At 37.3% G+C, this 20,206-nt stretch overlaps 1 protein-coding gene and 1 long non-coding RNA gene across 3 annotated transcripts in view; one reads left to right on the top strand and one right to left on the bottom strand.

Annotated features, from left to right (window-relative positions):
• NR5A2 (nuclear receptor subfamily 5 group A member 2) overlaps window positions 1-20,206 on the bottom strand; it is an 81,892-nt gene that overhangs the window by 13,950 nt on the left and 47,736 nt on the right. Inside the window, exon 6 of the mRNA XM_040566206.1 lies at window positions 12,378-12,525. Coding sequence (XP_040422140.1) covers window positions 12,378-12,525 — 148 coding nt within the window. The remainder of the gene's footprint in view (window positions 1-12,377; window positions 12,526-20,206) is intronic.
• On the top strand, window positions 1,767-20,171 carry LOC121074294. 2 transcript variants are annotated; one of them, XR_005822253.1, is made up of 4 exons: window positions 1,767-2,571; window positions 12,871-13,911; window positions 14,025-14,093; window positions 19,963-20,171. It is a non-coding gene; the product is annotated as an uncharacterized LOC121074294 (long non-coding RNA). The 2 variants fall into 2 exon arrangements; XR_005822252.1 differs by having other exon boundaries at window positions 12,871-12,950.

The following is a 20,206-nucleotide window of genomic DNA, read 5'->3' on the forward strand; positions in this document are numbered from 1 at the left end:
ATGACACGTTCCTTCACCTGGCAAGCAGAGGTGTTGTGCAAAATGTTTATAATATGCATCAACTGGGGAGAACTTTAAATGTAGGATTTTCCTTATTAATCCTTGACTAATCTTATAAAGTGAACTCTTAAAATGTCTTTAGGAGGACGGTCATGGGCGGACTAAACCTTTGCAAGCCACGTGGGCTGTTTAGGGGCTTAAGTATCTATTTCAATTTGCCCCATGCTCAGTAGCTCTGCAAAGACCCAGAGCAGTACAGGGAACCTCCCCTCTACAAAGTTCATCCAGCCTTAGTAGCAGCTTTGCCAGGGCCTGAGGAACTGCAGTTTTCGCTCCCCACCCCTTTCCTGCCAGCAGAAGTCAGTGGGACATGCTCCAAGCTGTGAGCTTGGGAACGAGTGTTTCTGCACAGTCCCGTTCCGTCTCCCAATTCATGATCACAGCTGTGTTCAAGGCTGAGCCGTCAAGTTTGTTTCTGAATTTTCTTTCATTGTTTCTTTCCTGTTTGCCTCTATTTCCTCCCTCTCCATCTCTCACTTGGCTTTGATCACAGTTCCGTGGTTTCTCTTTCCTTCCTGTACTTTTCCCCGTTCTCTTGACCCCTCTCCTATCTCCAACCCCCCGTTCTGTTTCTCTGGTCCAATTGCTGCCGTCCCTCGTTTTTACCTCCTACTCTTGGTTCCTGCTCTGCACAGGTATCCTCTTCACCACTCCTCTCCCATCACTCTTGCAATTCCTTCTTTCCCCTGGCCTTTTCCTATTTATTTCTCCTGCTACTTCTTTTCAGCATTTCTTTGCAGTGTTTCACCCCTCTATTTTTGCTCCCTTAGAGACAGCCATTGCTTTCTTTTCTCTTTCAGTGTCCAAGCTGGCACAAGCATCAGAGGGATAAGAGAGAGAGGGGAATGTGGCCTATGTCTGCGGTGTGTCTCCAGTGTATGGCTGACAGTCACACACACAGACTTTCAGGTAGGAGCCTCTGCAGTGTGTTTTCAACTAAAAATGAGTGAGGATCAGGTCCTAGTTTGTAGTCTGTACATTCTGGTATTAAAATTATGTAATAAGTAATCTGTTACAGCAGCTGTGAAGTGAATTTAGCCATTGCCTTCCTTTAGCATGTTCCTCTCTCAGTGAAGCATTTAAGTGTATGCCCAAATTAAAAATATAGGGTGGTCTGACTGGCTTCAAGATTATATTCAGTATATTCACTGATTTATTTATATCTTTATATGTAACCATTTATTCCCAAATTATGCTGGGAAACTTGCCTAACAAAAGCAGCCACTGATGTTAAACACTGCTACCAATAGCAGCAAAAAAAAACAACAAACCCTCTATAATCCCAGACTTCCTTTGTTACATACGAAATACATTCAAACTTGCACCTTGAACATCTACTATGGATATTAAAAATGGGACAGAAATTCTAAAAGTATTTTCAAAGCAGAGACAAATGTAAATGTGAGTAATTTGAAGGTGATTCCAACCCTGAACTATTTTAAATCCATTCTTACTAATATTCTATATACATATTAGAGAGTGAAAAAGTGCAGAGTGCACCAGGTTATTCTGAAATCCCCGCTGTCTGCATACAAAGGCAGCAATACAGAATACAAATACTGCTTGATACCCATGTTTCTGATTACTTGTGAGATTTGTATCTATCAAATATATGACCTAATTTGCTCTCAAGCATCTAATCCTATTGTTATTTCAAAACCTTCCAAAATATGCATTTTAGGAAAAAAAAAGAAAAAAAGAAAAAAAGAAAAAAGAAAATGTACTTGCTGAAGATGGTTAATGTCTTTTTTTTTTTTTTTCTTCATGGCTTGCAGCTATCAGACAAGCAGACAACATAAACTGGTGATGATCAGATTGGATCAAATTCATGCCTCAAATAATACCATTATATTCAACAGTTACTTGAGAGATGAATTTGCAACATTCGTTGCATTTTGTGAAACAAAGTCAGGACAAATCAACAGTGTTTATTAATTTTTCTCTATAATTTAGTGAAGTTTATCTAAAAAACTTCATCAGCCATGAAACAGAAGGCAATCTCTGGAATTCTACAATAATTTAATCATTTACGACTGATATCCAGGACGGAGATGAATGAATATTTATTTATTAAAAATAGTGGTTTAATTCTTAACTATAACATATAACCCCAGTATATATATGTATATTTACTTATATATATTTTTGTGAATTCAATACATATTATATATTATATGTCTATATTTATAATCTCTATATATAATAGTATATTTTATATATATATAATATGTATTTTATTCACAAAAATAAATGATTGGAAGTTGTATCAAGAAAGATATCTGTAATATAGACACTCTCCTGATTTCTTTCAGACTCTCTGCACAATGTATGGAACCTGCATGGGAGGCTGGACTAAAACCTGTCAGCTCAGTGAAAAAAGTGTTTTCAGGAGCAAAGAAATGTTTATCAAAGTCTTTGCTCCATACATCATCATTTAGCATCTCTAAGAACTTTCAAGGACTGCTTTTTAATTGTTTGGCTTTGCTACAGGTTGTGATAGATAAAGTGAAGGTAAGATGTCTTTGCTTTTGTTTCACTATAAAGAGTTCAAAAAAACCCACAGATATAGAAGAACAGGGCAAAAGCAAATCCACTTTGTCCTGCATGTTGCACACAATGCTATAATTTGCTTCTAAAAATCTCTTAAAATATGAATTCTCACAGTTTTTGCAAAGTTTTAGACACCAGCATGAAAATACAGCAAGAAACTCCTGTCATGTTGAATTAACAAAGAAAAGGATCAAATTTACTCAAAATGCATTCCAGGTATTTTAAATCAGATTCTTTTAACTATGGTCTTTGTTTCGGTATCTATAGATATTTAAATGGTATCTATAGATATTTAAACAATGATGTTTCAATTTGTTTGTACCTTACAGAGTATCTTTAATACTCTGGATTTCACCACTTTTTACAAAGATAACTATTCTTTTCATTTACCAGATAGTGGAACAGATATATGAAAGACTTCAAAGCTCCATAGTCTGTAATGGAGTCAAAAACAGAGACAAGAGGGTTCATTTCTGTATTGAGCAATGCTGGCTCCCTGACAGGAAAAGTCCCTTATAAGATGATCCTAAAATGATTTTCTTGTCCATATTCATACATTTTCTTTCCCAGAGGATTGAAGTAGAAAAGTGGAACAGCTCTTCTAGCAGCAGAGTGGAGAACCTTGGCTGCTTTGCCTGAGAGCCAGAGAAGAGTTAAATGTTTCACGATCAGACTGGCTATTTAACTCTTCTCCTGACCCACATAATCTCTAATGAGAAAGTTATCCCTAGTTTCCATAGGCAAGGCAGGACATGCAGCAGTGAGGGGCTATATAAATAATCAAGTTCAAACGCAGCAGATTGAGGGAAATTTGTAAAAACTGTGAAATTGTGAGACTCATGATGAATTTAATCATCTTGCCTATGAAATTTACTGATGTGGGGATAAGAAAGAACCCATACGATCATCATCATTACCTCCTTCATCCTTCTGCCCAATGCCAGCCATAGATCTCCATCTAGCAACTTGTACATCAAGTTTGTAACTTTTGATTGAGTTGTATCATAATACTTTAAAGAAATGGTCACCTTGATTTCAAGAAATGAGCCTCCATATTATATCTATAGATGGGCTCTTCCAAAAAACAGTGATCTTCACCTTGAAATTGAACTACTTCTAATATAATTAATCCCAAATTAATACAATGATCCTGCAAATATATTCTCACGTTGACTTCCATGGGATGGTCACGGCAGCCATTGTCTGCTGAATTAAACTTTTAACAAATATCATGTGGCCTCATCATAATCATATCTCAGTTACCACAGCATTTCTTCCTTTGACCTTGGCGTACACCACTGCCAAGACACCCTTACGAGCTCATTAATATGCTGGTTTTTTGCATCCTCCCTTTTCTCTGCTATATCAGACATGAATTGTGTTCACTTTCAAGGTCCTATAGCTGTTCCTTCACTACCTATCATCAACCATTCAGTGGCAAGGTCACCTCCTGCCTCTGAATTGCCCGCAATGCCATCTCCATCATCTGCTCACCAGTTTTCCAGACCACGTGCTTTCTGTTTTCTCTACTCTTGACACATGCTTAATAGGACCTCTCCCCAGCTCTCTTTAACTACTTTCTTCATATCCCCTCGCAAAACTTTCTGTTGTGACATTTAAGACAGGTGACCCTGGGCTGTAGGTATGTTGGGATTGTGCCTCGCATCCCTCAGCCATCCTCTGCCAGTCAACACCTACCAATCATCATCTATTTAGACTGCTAATTTTAAAGGAGTATAGATGTATTAAAATTCCACCTGCCGTTGAGGATTCTGAATCAGAAAATTAGGAAACGTTACTATTAATAGTCTGAACAACAAGTTTGTCATACTGAAAGGATCCTCCTAGTTAGAGGTCTCATTTTATGTTCTCTGGTGCCATTCCCAGCCTATCTGTGGCTGGGAATTCATTCCAAAAAGTCTTCTATTTGAAATCTTTTAGTACAGCAAAAAATAGTCAATAATCAAAGGGGGGCAAATATTTTGTCAGACACTAGTACATGGAATAAATGTTCTTAAATAAATCTTATTTTTATCTATTATTCAGCTTTCAGCTAACAAATTATATTCAGTCCCTCCCTTGTTATAAATACATATTGATTAGTTTTAAACTCTGAATTTCAGAATGAGTTATATCTGGTCACTGCTAAACTGCTCTCTTTGCTAAAGGGAAAAAAACCTCAACACCCATTATACTGCATTTAATTAAGACAAGCATCAGCTTTATGTACCATTATTTGCTTCTGCCAACTCTCAGTGGCATAAATATTGAACAGTCACATCTTCCGAATACTAATCGATCCTTTCTGAATTCCAAATGATTACATAAAATTTAGGAAATGTTTCTTTGCCAGCATTATCCTCAGATGCTTACTGTAGTTAGAGTTGAGATATGAGCCTGGACTTGACAAGTGTGCAGTACATATTTGTTTAAATTCAGATGTAATGTGGAGAAGCCTGAAAGCCCTGGGTGAATGTTAATTGTACAGAACCCCTCAACTGTTCTCTTACTGGTCATCAGGTGCGGTCTTAAAAGTACACTTGGGTAACAGTGTGAATGAACATAACAAAACTGCCAATGGATTTAATAAAACCACCTTATAGCAGCCCAAGTATACGTATGTGATATCAATAATATATGTATAAAATCGAGGATAAAAATATTTGTATATTTATAAACTATCAAAAGTAAAAACTGCTAGAGCAACTATTTGGAATAGGACTTCAGTGCTCTCTGAATACTTCAGACAGTCTTCAAGACTTGAGTACTGTCTGTCACAGCAAGTAAGAAAACACTTCTGTGATGACCAGTCTGTCCCTAGGTAAGTGCTTCGTTGTGGACTTATATTGGCTTGTCAAGGGAGGCCTTGCCATGCGTTACTCCTCGCTTCACATTCATAGCACCTACCTCACATCCTGCACTGAGGGTGCTACATGAAGGAAAATTATTGTTTTCTGTGATTTTTTTGGATACTAAAATATTGGATTTCGGGGTGGGTGGGCAGGTTGATTTTTGGCTAATTCCTTTTCTTAGTGAGTTCACATGTTTACTGGACTGTGCTTTGATGACCTGGTGCAGACTCTTTAACCAGGAAGTGTAAAAGGCAGATCCATAGTTGTTGAAAGTATTGTGCAATTACTAGGCAGGCTGCAAAAAAGATTCAAATATGCCAAAATTTGTTAGGTTTTTCCTTTATATCTGTATCATATCTAAGGGTCTATAATAATCCTGCGTTAATTCTTTATTGTCTAATTCTAGACCTTTGTTTCCTGTTTCCTACTTCAGGCCGTTTTGGCCTGATAAGACCTCCTGCCTCACTGACTCCTTCATTTCTTTCTGTTGCTCTTTTTGTTTATGTGCCCTTAAGCATAATAAATACTGCCAACATTTAATCAATATCCCTTGTTATTTAATGTCCAGTTGATGCTTATTATACACTTATTTTTTGATCTGCATAGATCATACCCCAAATTAAAACCTCAGCAAAAGCTGTGGAAGTGAAAATATATACAGCCCAGTGTTTCACCATTTTTGCTATTTTTTTTTTTTTTAACCTTATCTTTTCTGTAGATTTAGATTGCAAGCCCACTGAGGTACAGACTGGCTAGTCTGTAAATCTGATAGACATATATACATAAAATATATTAAAAATACAATAGCTAATTTAATTTGATTTATTTTTAATTTTTTTTTCCAGCTTCAGAGTTTTCCATAACCACATTGATGTGAGTTAATGGAATCAGATGAAACAAAACACAGGCAGACTTTCTGCTGCTTCTTTTGCATGTTCACAGGAAGCTACTCATAGTCCTGTGAATAGAAAGGGTAGAGTCTGTCTCGAAAATGCTTCATTTCAGCCTGTTTCATTGCTATAAAGAGCTTAATAGGAATGTTTATCTTCCAAAAGTGCCTATAGTGGAGTCCAATACTGGGGCCTACTCCTCTAATCTCAGCTCTGGAGCTTTAGGAAGACTAAAAGCAAGGAAAGATGTGCTAACATTTCTCTTACCCAACAGAAATGGGTATGGATTATTGCCTAGTCAGGGTGGATCTCTGCTGAACCTGTAAGTAACACTGTGGTTTCTGTGGTTTGTTTGAAAACGGTTCTTTTTTTTTTTTTTTCCTTTAATCAAGAGCCCATTGTTTGCCATCCATAGCAATTAAATGTTTACCATTTCTACAGGTTCCTCTTGTCTTATGTTAAGTGAGATGTGAGATCAATAGTGGCTCTGTAATTATTTGCCCATTGATAAAGTCTTCATTTCTTAAATGAAGTACATTTATCTGTGTCCTGACAATGATAAGAGAGCAGTACCAGTCAGCTGCTGCCTACTCTAGCATTTAGCTCCAGGCAGACACGTGCCTGGACATGGGTCAAATGATGTCTAACTTTCTTCCTATTGGCATTTCACTTTACAAACTGCTTTGATGGGAGGTTTGACAAATCATCCTTGCTGAATTTGAACAATAAAAATTAGCAGGACAAATAGGAAGTTGGGTAAAGAGCAATGGCTGATTTCAGTGACCAGTCTGTAGTGTGACTGAATGGCGACAGTTATATGTTTCATTAAAAAAAAAAATAAATCATTTAAATGCAGTAATTTAGCAAGTGGAATTACTGAAAAATTATCCGAACTTTATTCTGTGATAGGAAGAAGATCAAAGAAACAGTGAGACAAATTTTGGCTCCAGTAAAATCAGAGAAATTGGCTTTGGTTTTAGTGAGGCCAAGATTTCACTACAGTGGAACATGGCTATCTATTTCTTTCCCAGAATTAGATAATTCAACATTGCTTTTTTTAATTTTTAATTTCTAACTCTTCTAACTCTGACAAAGTAAGAAAAGAGCTTCCAAAGTACTGTCAAATTCATTAAAGAAAATTCAAAGAAGCTGATAAACTGACAAAATTGCTTTTTCTAGTTGTAGTATATCTTGATTCAAACTAGCAATTATTTATGACAAAAGAGATTTTATTTAGTTTTAGACCTACTTTTTGATAATGCGTACTGTGGACTATACTGGTTATGTTTTATAGAAAAATTAGTTGTATTTCTCTGGGATTATGGTAAAGAAATTGCATTATTGTCAGTTTGGCTAGCTTTCAGAAAGCCAGATATGTTTGTTATTTAGTAGGAAATTCAATGAAGACTTACTTGTCTGAACATCAACTTTCTCAGATGTGCTCTTTAAATGTTTTGGATGTGGATTCATACATGTAAAGCCTGCAGAACTAGTGTTAAAAGTAGGTTTAACACTCAAGTTTCTCAAAGGTTTCTTCCTCCTCTCCTGTTCTGCAATGTATGCCCCCACAAAGCAGTCATGTGTTGGTTTTGCAAATAGGTAAACCTCAATGAAAGAAAGGTTTGCAAAGATAACTGCTGTAAGAACTGAAGTTCTGATTTAGTTCTAAGGAAGCTAATAGCTCGAGATAATTGAAATGGAGATTGATTAAAAAAATAAATTGCTATTTCTAGACCATCTAAACAGAAGACATTTCAAGTAAATCATGCTGGTAGACAGATTGCTCCTTTGCAATAAAATGCTTTGGCTCCTGAAGTCCATCTTGTCTTCAAATAAAACATTCAATCAGCATCCAGCATATCATTTACAGCAAAGGAGGATGCTGGTACAGAATTCAAACATGTCAATCAGAAGTCAACTTGGGGAAGAAGTGACTAGAAGGTGGTTTATACCAGGCTACACAACCAAAACTTTTGAGGGCATTTTTGATCACAAGACCTGTGTCTATTTGCTTTAATGTGATCTCAGGTGTCAGTCAGACTGGTTGATTTGCATAATGCTGTTCTGGTGCACAGGGAGAGAGGAAAGCAACAGAGGTTTGTGAGGAGGTACGCAGCTGGGGAAGCACCACAGAGGACTGACTCATGGAAAGATTGTGATTCTTTAAGGGAACCCTGCTGGACTAGTGTAATAGATCTGTCAGTCATGTAAGTGGATCAGAGTAATGTGATTGAATTTAAATTTAGTCTAAACTTCTGGTATCTTGACAGAGTAATCAACTGACTGTTGATGGTGCAGTGAAGCTGTGAAGGAAAGTGTTTCTACATTTCATGTCATTATGATTCAAGGCTCTTGTTACTCTAAAACACAGTTGAGTCCCTGCCATGCACAAGGCAGTCATCCCCACTGTGGTTGTGATGATTGTGCTGGTTGTAAGGACTGCTTTGTTCCCTGTTGACTTCTAACCTATGGGCACACAAAAGCTGAAGGATTGATTCAGATGAACTGGTTATCTGCTGAGAACAATAGCCCAAGTGTGATGGACTTGTTCATCTCCAGGGACTGGCAGTGACTGGATTAATAGCATGAGGAACCACTGATGGCCAGACAGACAGTCACTAAAGTATGAAGATCCATTGGCTTGAAAGGATTTTTTTTTATGTATAGAGAAGTAAGAACTGCCTGGCTATAAAGTGTTTTATTTTATAACTGATGGAAGAAATGTAAGTTACCTAATTCTAAATATATTCATTCTCGATAGGACTACACACCAAGGAGATGCTACACTGTCTAAAAAAATAGTTACCAAAATAGTCTGGCTTCTTGAATGATAACTGGGTCAGCTTTGGCAAGGTTGTTCAGTTGGGACAGATAGCTGGAGAAAGGAACAGAGCTCCAGTGCCTGAATGTACCACTCACTGGAGTGGCTGCAGAAAGATTTGTGTGCTGCTGGCTACAAAGGTTATGATAAACATGCACCTATCTAAGCTTCAATAGCATCTTCTTTAATGCTACCAGCAAGCAAAAGCATTTTCTTGTTTAAACCCTTTGGAAACTCTGACAAGTAAACAATGAACAATTTAAAAACTAGCACGCAAGACTGATATGATTTAATTATGTTTTCAAAAAATTATTGTGTGCTATGGGGTTTGAACATTATTTTACTGATATTTTAGTAAGCTAATTACTGCTGAAATGTTAGAAGAAAAGACAATGTTATTTGCCCTCAAAGAGATTGCCATCTTGTGAAAATACAGACAATACGGTACAGCCAGGAATAACAAACAGCTTTAGGAGGCAGCTTCATAACTGTTTGGTTATAAAAAAAACCACAACCAACCACAAACAACAACAAAAAAAACAGCTTCTTCTCAATAAATTAATTCTGTGGATTATTGACTTTGTGTTGCCACACAAACAATAGCATAAGGCTTTACTGGATTGGTTAACACTGTGGGAGGTCATCCTTAGAAATGAAAAAAAGCTGGTATGTCTTGAAGTGCTTCTTATTCCATTAAGTATTGCAGAGACAGATTTTCAACAAGAGCCTGCTCAGATTTTTGAAATATTTTATGATTAATAATATGTTTTCAATGCTAAGACCAGTTTTCTGTTGAGTTGCCTAAGAGACAAAGGTATGTGTCAAATGCACCTTGATACTTAGGTACAATAATTGCACCCAATTATTTCAGCAGAATTTGATGCTTAACTAGTTTTGACAGTCCTGCTGAATGCCTACCAGCGTTGTTAGGCACTTCAATGTCTTAAAAAAACTGACTCACTCAACTTCAGCCAGACAATTCATTCATGATTTTGGGCACAAACTTAAGTACTACTTAGCTGGAAAAGGTATCTATGTTTTTCATTTGAGTTTTGTCGTCATTCTCATTAAATATTTGCCTTAGTTCTTTGGGTCAGGTGACAATATCTTTATATTTTACTCTTTGTAGAAAACATCTAGCTTGGACTTTTAGCAAATCAGGTTATGCAGTATGTTAAATAGTGAATTAGCAGTTTCAAAGGTGCAGATCCTTTCTTCGCTACGTCATTTCTATATGTAAGTAATACGACTATAAGGCTCCCATTAGCAGCAGAATTAGCTCTGTAGCTAATATAGTAGCATAAATGAGAGAAAAACTGGATAACTTGACTTTATACAACCTTGCAAGGTATTTATACGCATCTGCTTTTGTAGCTGAGTATGCTACCTTGCAGAATTAGAAAAGCTGAAGGTGTAAGAATGATTCCTAAATCAATGCAAAGTACTTGAAGAGCTGATGAAAGTGATCACACAAAAAGACCACCTAAATGTGAACATTTTCCAAATGTACTTCACTTATTCAGCTAATTTAAAGTACCACTGAACTGAGATGAATTCTCTAAATATTTTATTAGAGGAAAGCTACAGGCTCTTCAGACATTTCTGTACCACTGTCTAATGACTGTAAAACCTACTTATTAGGAATTAGGAAATCTGAATTCTTGTTGTTCATCAGATTAAATAATAAACCATAATTTCTGTTAATAGAAAGCTTGCTTTTCCATCTCTGAATCTGACATGGAAAGAGACAAAGTCTTTAATATAAAATATTAATAGCTTCCAAGCAAATCCATCATCTCTTTTCCTAGGAATCAGAATGTACGTAATTCATAACAATCGTTAACTAAGTAATTCTTATTTTTTTTCTATATGTTCTGTGTCCTATACCTCTGAAGTATTGATTTTTTATCGTCGTGTTTAAAGAGAGCTTCATCTAAAACCTTCCAAAACAGGTACGAACTCTATAAACACCACACGGAAGGGCATATTTCAGAGAGCAATTGAGGCTTTACAGTGTATCCAAAACATCTTGCTCCTTTTAATTTAAATGCAATTGTATTATAATAATTTGTTTGTACAATTCTATTTCCTTTACATAAGATTTTTAAAAAACTGATGATTAAAGAAAAACATTACTAAATATCACCGCTTTTTATATTTCTTTCATTATTATGCTTGGCTCAACTTTTCACTCTCTTCATAGACGAAATAACTTTTGAGTAAAACAGAATTTTGCCTACGGAGGGATCTATATATGTCTGGATCTGACCTTATTTGTTTTTAGATCTCTCCTTTCTACTTCCTTAAAGTAATAAGAAATTCACTTGGTCAAAGTTTATTTAGACCAGTTCTATTAAGTCAATAAAATGCAAACTTGAAACGGAAGACAGGAAGAAAAATCTTTTCCTATGAAGTCAATAGGAATCCATCTCCCTAAGTCCTCTTTTTTTTTTTTAATTTGTTATTATTATTATTATTATTATTATTATTTTAATTTTTTATTCTTGGCATTGGTGATATTTCTTGGCTGATTCATTGCAGGGCACTGGTTTAACTAATTTGTCTTGCATAGGTATCTTTCCCTTTGTGTCCTCTCTGCTAATACGAAACAATCTTCCCTTTAAAGGTTATTTCCTTGCTAGATTTGCCATAAAGCTATTATCATTAATCTACACTTTAAGAGTTCCTTTCACTTTTTACAAACTATGAGTGGCATTCCTGATTTATGTGTTAGGATGTGACAGTCATATGCAAACAAAACTGTTTATACTTACCGCAAATGCCCTTAAAAAAGAGGGTTATTTCAACCATATTTCCATACCATCTGCTTTACATAACCATATTCAATATCATAAAAATATACCAATCTGTATTTTTCTCTGTCCTTTAGAATTTATAATAGAATTTTATTCTTGTTCTGGAATATTCATAAAGTACATACAGTAAGCTTGTAATACTCTAGTAAATTCCTTATGTTTCGGGAATCAGTTGCATAGAAATCCACTTTTAATTTTCCTACATAATTTTCCTTTGTGAAGTGATAATTAAAAAAAGAATCTTCAGTTTACTGTGAACCTCATAAAATATACTTAAAGTCTCATTCATTTTTCAGGAAAAAAATAATAAAACCAAAATATTTTTAATATTTTAAGGGGGAAACACAACAATATTAAGTAAGGAATACGAAGAGTAAAATTTACCTACCTAAACTAAACAGCACCAGAAATTTGAGACATACAAATTCTCGTAGATCAAACTGTAGGGAACGAAGCTTTGCTACTAGTTCTTGTGCATGGCTCATAAGGTTGTTGAGGGTGGCTCCAGCTTGCGACGCTATTACGGAATAATCCACCTGTAAAAGAGAATTATATTTCTGTCTGTACCCACAGAACCACTTTAGAATGTTTCAAGCAATCACATGTAACCAGGATGCTCCTGGATAAAAGAATCACTCTCAATTTAATGATGTTATCGAGTCAGGATGATTTTATATACAAACCTATTTTAGCACAACAGTATATATTGGAAGTATTATTAAACCATATATCTTAATGGTATGTCACATCACTGTGAATGCCAGTTTGTCTGTATTAGCTTTTTTTTAGAGGCTTTATATATGACTACTGCTTATGACACTGGTAGCTGTGCCCCTTATCAGTTTGTTTTATACACTTGGTGTCTCTTGTTCTCATTGCAGTTGTACAATCCTGTGGAGAGAGACTGATTGAAGGGAGCTTTGCGCCTACGCTGGGCATATTAGTCCAGAGGGACATAAAGGTATTCATGGGATAAGTCTGGTGTCCATAACTTGGCCAGAAACATCTATTCAAGCCCAGAAATGTCAGTATATTCCCAAAGGAAGTGGAGGCATTGTGAAGGTGGTTTCTTTTCTCCTTAGCTACGCACAGTCCTGGTACTTGCTGGAGCTGGTTCCAAGGGACTTGTTCTGGCAGTTCCTCCTCTGTTAAGGGAGGAGGAGCGGGCAGGTGTGTGGCACAGGCCAGCTGCACTGAGATTGTCCCGAGCAGTTACTGCAGCACACGAAGCACCTTCCTCTGGAGCACAATAGGAAGTGTGACTGCTCTGGGAGTCTGCTGCCCTTGTCGTGCTGCTCATCCCTTCTCAGGAAAGGCTGACTGGACCACAAACTGTCCTAAGTGACCCTTGTATATAGAGGCCCAAGAGAACACTGGAATATGCCATATTACAAATGGCAATGTTCACAAGCAAGGTATATTTTAAGCCCTTCCTACCTGACGTATCCAATGATTACTGTTGTTGAATTCAGGCAACCTCCCTACTGCCTGCACACTAAAATACCTATCTAGAAATGCCAGTGACATTAAGGGGATGTGTCCTTGCAAAAGGACACACCAGCCTCTGCCACTCTGAAGACGGCCACCACCAGCTTCTGCAGGCCTTGTCGTGGGATGTTGTGCCCTGAGAGGTGCCCAGGCTCTGTGGCCTGTGGGAAGGCCATGATCCGGTGGTGAAGTAGCGTAGGGGTTGGGGCGTGCAGGGGATGGGGACAGTCACTCCGACACTAGGCCTGAGGTGAGAATGGAGGCTGTGAGACCACGCAGCCCCAGCAGTGTGGAGTGGATGTAACTGGCATGTTGGGCCATCCGAGCAACTGCCTCTGCTGAAGTGCCTTCAGCTCAGCCCTGCTCTCATCCCTCTGCTTTGCAAGTGCCACTGTCCTGTGAAAATGGCCCCGGGCACGTTGCTTGCCCCTGAGGTAAGCTGTCCCTGATCAACTGGTGGAGATCTAAACAAGTTACTGACATGTTTTCAAAACATGTAGGTAACTTGCGTGGCTGCTGTAGTATTAGCAGAGCTTTTCTCTTTTAGGGGCCTCCATAGCAACAGGAGAATTGGCAGCCATACTTCACGTAATCACATGCTGAAGCCCAGCTAATGGTAAGTGCACACTTTGGATTAATGATGTGTTTAAAGGTATTGGTGCACTTATCCAGCCTTTAAGGTCTCCCATAATAAAGTAATTAATAAAGAACCAGGTACCACCAGAGGCAACGGAGCAATACTGACAATTTTGTTTTTCCAGGCACTGATCCCTTAAAATTATTTTTTTTAAATAACTGTTAAGGAAAATGTATTTTGAAACATGTTTTTCAATGTTAAAACTATTGAATTGATTTAATTCAAGTATAAATAGTTGGAAAGCAAGAAAAAAAAAGGGAGGACTTTAAACCTGTCAAAATTTGAGCCAGGAAAGATAAGATAGATGATTGAAAGGGACTAAAAATAGCTTCTCCTAGGGATGACCTTAATATAATCAATAGGTTACTGACTTTTAATAAGACATTTTATTTATATGTATACTTAGCACTCTCAAGACATTGATTGAAGGCAACTGTACAAGAAAAATGAAGTTCCACTTCTTGCATGGATGTTAAGAATAACACTGCTCTAACTCTGCAAAGCATTTAAGGTTATGCTTATGTTTCAATGAAATCAATGGATTATGGTTAAGTATCCTGCGAGATAGGTTTTATTGCTGTCTGTCACACCTGGGAAAACTGAAGTACTGAAATTAAATTGCTTATTCAGGGCCAAAGAAATCTGTGACAAAACTAGGATCTAGCCTTTGGAAATCCCAGCCAAACTGTCTTTCATAAACTGCTTTCTAGTTCATCTGTTGGTTCTGCGCCTCCCCCCCATTCCTTTATATATAAGGATATGTGCTTATATAAATAAGAAAAAAAAAAAAAAAAAGGTAGTAACACACCCTTAAATAGTCTTTATTCGTAGAGCAGTTTAATATGGTGACATTATTCACCTCCTTCCTGTTGAGAAACTGGTCATATACAAATATCAACTCATTCTCAACTTAATTTCCCTTTTGTAATTTTAATGCTTTGTTATGTGTGTGTGGGGAAACCTCAAAATCCCTCACTGAGGTTCCAGTTTGCAGGGGAAATATGCCTTCCTCTTCATGATAAGAAGTTAAGATGTCTGGATGTCAAGAATATCAGTGGCCTTAGTGCAGCGATTATGCCATAATGGAAAAACCCAGTAGATGTCTGGATCTCCCACCATCCCTCTGCTGGAAAGCTCTCAGGCAACCTGCTACTCTTTCAGGTGCATTTAATATTTGCAGCACCAGCAAATTTGTCTGGGAGGCAAGTCCTCATCTGCCACTCACCAAGAGCAGGCTGTATTAAATTTTTATATTTATTGACATTTCATTACCATAATTGACTGCAGTTGGTTCTCTAGTAGAAGGCACAGGGCTGCCTCCTAAGCAGGAGAATTGGTCCCTTGAGTAGGATTTGCAATTAAAAACAATGCAGAATGGATTTTTTTTTATTGTGTAAATATGATGAGTTGAATTTTCAGCTTTAACTAGAGAATACTGGGTGTGCAGAAGGCTTTTTTCAAGAGTGAGCAAAATTATGAGTCAGTGGAAAGACGACCCCCAAAGGTGTCAATCAGTTTATACAAAATCAACTGTGCATGAAAAAGCCCCCGTTAATGTCTATTCTGAAAAAGTGGTCACATTAAAGAGTATGCTGTCCTGCTTGCTTGGTCCTGTGTGCAGAAATTGATACTAAAAGGCATACTAATTCTTTCACCATACAATTCATGATTAAAAATGCTTTTAAAAGTCAAAGATTAAAAGAGCTTAGGTCTTGAACAAAATGCTGACTTACAAACTAAAATCATAGCATTTCATATTGCATCACAAATTTCATTTGGTAAAATCAAATCCATACCAAAAAAATCCATACAAAAAAAAAAAAAAAGAATCTTAAAGAATCTTGCTTCCCAAGTAATAGCATTGTACAGTACGGTTGGTTTTGGTATTAAGGATGATGGCATGTTGACTGGTATTTTTGAAAACAGACGCTTCAGTGAACCTTAACCATTACCTATTTCAGAAGTAAAATGATGGGCATGAAGTTATGGCTGCACAAACAATTGGAGGTGTAAATTCCTCACAAGCCAGTATTCAGTACTATCTTGCATGATGACTGTAGTAATGGTGAAGAAGTAATGATAGGGGCTTAATTGGGTTAGCTCGGTACGAAAGCAATGCCGACAGAACAGCACTGAATAATTTATGCTGCCACTTGTTCTTGCCATTCTGGTGCTTAAACTTGCTTGTTTAAGCTTAGCGTAGATATCACTATATATGCAGTACTGCAGGCTGTGCTGTAGTACCATTTGCTAACTGAAGTGCCTAAATCTAAAATTAGATACTAGAAACCTCCACTCTGCTGCCACGTAACTTTGTGCTTCAGGTCCTCATGGCTCCATTTTCCACTAGTTCTTGGGGTGCCAAACTGACTCTAGGCATAGCCAGGACTATTCAGGTCATGACACCGTTTCCAGCTCACGCTACAACTCTTTTTAGATTTATGAACTAAATTGCTTTCATCTACCTAAGGCATCAAAAATACCAGAGTGGGAATTTTTCAGCGGGCCACTGACTAGAGCAGTCAACTGAGATGAGGGAAGTCTGAGTTCAAATCTCCAGTCCAAAGAGTGTGTGAAATAAATCAGACTATAGCCTGGCAGTTAATAAATTACTTATAGCCTAGTCATCTCTTTGAAAGTTAGAAATAGCGTGTGTCCTCAGGTAAATCTCACGCATCCTGTGGATGTGTTCTGATCATGAGTATTGGGCAGAAAGGCAGGGACCTTCGAGAGGAAGGATTTGCTTAGTATTTAACTCTAGAAGAGAACTTTCAGCTGTGAATTGCAAGTAGAAAAATGTATTTAGCTCCTTTGGACAGGCAGCATTCATGTACTTCTCAGCATTTCTGATGGCTACCTCTTACAGTTACCCCCTAGTTTGCTGGCCTTCCCTGCTCCCTGTGTTGCAGAGGTAAGGGATGAGTGGATGAGGCTGCAGGCTCTGCAAGAGGGCAGGGGAATACAGAGGTACTAGCAGCAAAGGTAAAAAAAAAAAAGCTGATAGTATTAGTAAGAAGGTCATAACTTAAATGTGACTGCAGAGAGACATGGCAACAATGACTATTTTTTTCTAAATCCATTTCTTGATACAGTTGAAAGTGACTTAAAAGTCCAAATCCCTTTAATGATGGTGAAAGCTAGTTAGGCCAGTTTATTATTAAGAGATTTCTGAATTTTTTTCAAATTATGAGAATTCTGTTTTAAAACAATATATTGTAGTAAAGTTCCTGGAGTTCAGTAGCATTTGGAAAGTCAGCCATAAAAAAAAAAATTCTCAGCTGATAAGCAGAGCAGTAAGAGATGGAAGTGACTAATTCTGTAGATTTTGTTCTCACATGAAGGTCCAATTTAACATAGTGAGGTATTGTTTGGGGCAGAACAAAAGACAAGGCTTTTTTACAACATGAAACTACACCCTGGGCTAAATAAATGGTGAGACTGAAGGCCAGAAATGCAGCGAGCACTTGTACTTTTTGGTTTTGCAGATGATTTGTCATAGTAATGAATGGGTCTTGAAGCCAAATCCCTGGTTTCACTGGGCTCAGATGGCTCTGGTGGAGTCGGGTGGTGGCCTGTGGCATTAAGTCCTTGTCTCTCCGCCCACAAAACCAAGCCTAAAGTATAATGGTGGAATCAGGTTCCTTTCTTCCTTCTAAAATTAAATTGTATTCGATTTCGAGGATATGACAGTGGAGTCATATGTCCTACAGAAAAGTTGTGTTGAACTGTACCATCCCTTGTCAATGTTTCAGCAAGCTTGCAACAGTGTACAGACTGTAGTATTAGCATGCTTTTACTTGTTAATATCTGTTATCAGGTACTTGATCTACCGGAATGACACTACTGTGAGCCAGAACCATTTGTAAGTTAGATCACTGCGTGTTTGGGGCATGGAGACAAGAGGCAGAGGATGTCTGGGTGCAGCAAAGCGACCGTCCTTTTTCTGCTCTGCTCCATGCAACTCTGGCCAGCACAGGCTGCTGCGGGCTGTGGGGGGCTCTGCCACTGCTCCCATCCTCGGGTGACAAACTGCACTGATAGCCTGGGGACTCACCCTCAATAGTCTGTCCTGTGTTTGAAGTCCTGACCCAGATGGGAGCCTGAGAGTTGGCACTAATGGCTACATGTCTGGGTGAGCATTTCTCCCAGAAGAAAGCATTGTGCACAATAAATAGCAAGCAAGTTAATTTACTATCACAACCATAATTACTCTTCCACTGTTTCATGAGGTAGGAGAGAATATATGTTTTACTGGCAAGGATGGTGGTTATTAAATACATTTTGATCTTTTCATATAATTAATAATTTCATTTAAAACAATGTTCATATTATATTTCAAAGCAAATGAATGTGGAAAAAACACTTTGGAGAAATGCCTGCATACAAAAATTGAGGAGGACTCAGCACAGACAAAACCAGCAGATGCTTATATCGGTTTTGGATATATTAATTAAAATTGTGATGACTTATACAGTGTAAGGTGCTTGTCATTTTAACATGATACACAATAATAGAAGATAATGAATTAAGCTGCCAGTGGACCTTTCCCCTAGGATGATGATATTGTGCTTGCTAATTAGTTATAATATGCAAATAGTAGCACTCCAAAGTACTGCATTTACTTTATCTAACTTAGTTTCAAAAACACTAGTACATCAAGACTGGATTATGTGCCCTGTAGTCGATCGTATACAGATTAATTTATAGTAGATATATTTATGTTATAAAATGCATGATGATAAAATAGTTAAGTTTCATGCAGAGAGCTGTTTTAACCAGTAGCATTAATTTTCTACTCTATTAATGATGACAGTCGGGTTCTTCAAATTATTAGTATGCTGATGTTAAAATAACATACAGAACGTAACTAAGCTAGAGTACAATAGAATACATTTATTTCCTTATGCATTGCAATGCACTTTGTTTCTTAAATAAAGAAGATATGATATGCAATCATTGCTGAATATGAATATCCATAAGCTTCATCAGAAGACAGACCATCACTGATTTTTTTTGCAAATATTTAGGCAACATCACTTAGGACTGTGCTAATTCAGTCTGTTTCTTCAGGGGCTTTTAGCTCAGTTAAGTTCATTTTCCCTTTTTATATTCCTATATAAGCCTCTGCTCTACTACATTAAATTCTTCCCCGTCAGTAAGACTGGATATGTTTACTTTGGATCCCATCAGTGTAACTACTCCAATAGGCTACAGTTGTTTGGGATGGACTGATGCATTGCTTTTTTCATTGAATTGAGACTCTGAACAATTTCTCTCCTGATGGACAATCTTGAAATCAAATGTGAAATTTCATATTAATTTATATGGAGAAATAGGTTCACTAGTATGGGGCTTGTATGCAGGACTGGCAGCCTTGCAGACCCCAGCCAAATAGATTTTGTTCTCTTTATGAGAGCAGTATGTACAGAATACAAAAGAAATGTTTTTTCTTATGAATGTGACAAAGTTAGCATGTGGGAAATGGAATGGTTTTGGCATGCAGGGAATCATGTTGGGTGCTCTCTTCATGATGCTGTTACTGGAATTGGAATTTTAGACTTAAAAACATGGTGTGATGATAGCTTCATGACAATATAGCAAAGCAAATGTGAATTGGGACCAGGTTATTCACAGGTGTGGCCATAGTTAGTCAAAATAAAGGTTCAAAGTTTAGTGTATCTTTGGATACACCTGAATTGGACACTTTTAAAAGATTGAACTCTGATCTGTTTTACTTAGTTTAATTGAGAACACTTAGTTCAGCCCCAAAAAACAGCTAGCATAACATCTTCGTAAGATGTTGAGACACTTCTAACATCCACCATAACCTTGTTTTCTTTTCCATTAGGCAGAAACCACTGGAGTGAGGAACCATACAAGCCTGGATACGAGAGAACAAGTACTACACTGAACAGCAGAATGATGATTGCTTGACCACATGCTTATCCACCTTCAGTCAAATTCCATCTATGCAGGAATTTGTAGATTTGGCTCCCAAATACCAATATCATTTTTATTTTTTTGCCAACTACAACTATGACTGCAATCACAAGCCTAATGGAAAAAAAATATACATATGTACACACATACAT

The sequence above is a fragment of the Cygnus olor genome, chromosome 8 (genome assembly GCF_009769625.2).
Source record: "Cygnus olor isolate bCygOlo1 chromosome 8, bCygOlo1.pri.v2, whole genome shotgun sequence".
Classification (NCBI taxonomy): Eukaryota; Metazoa; Chordata; class Aves; order Anseriformes; family Anatidae; genus Cygnus; species Cygnus olor.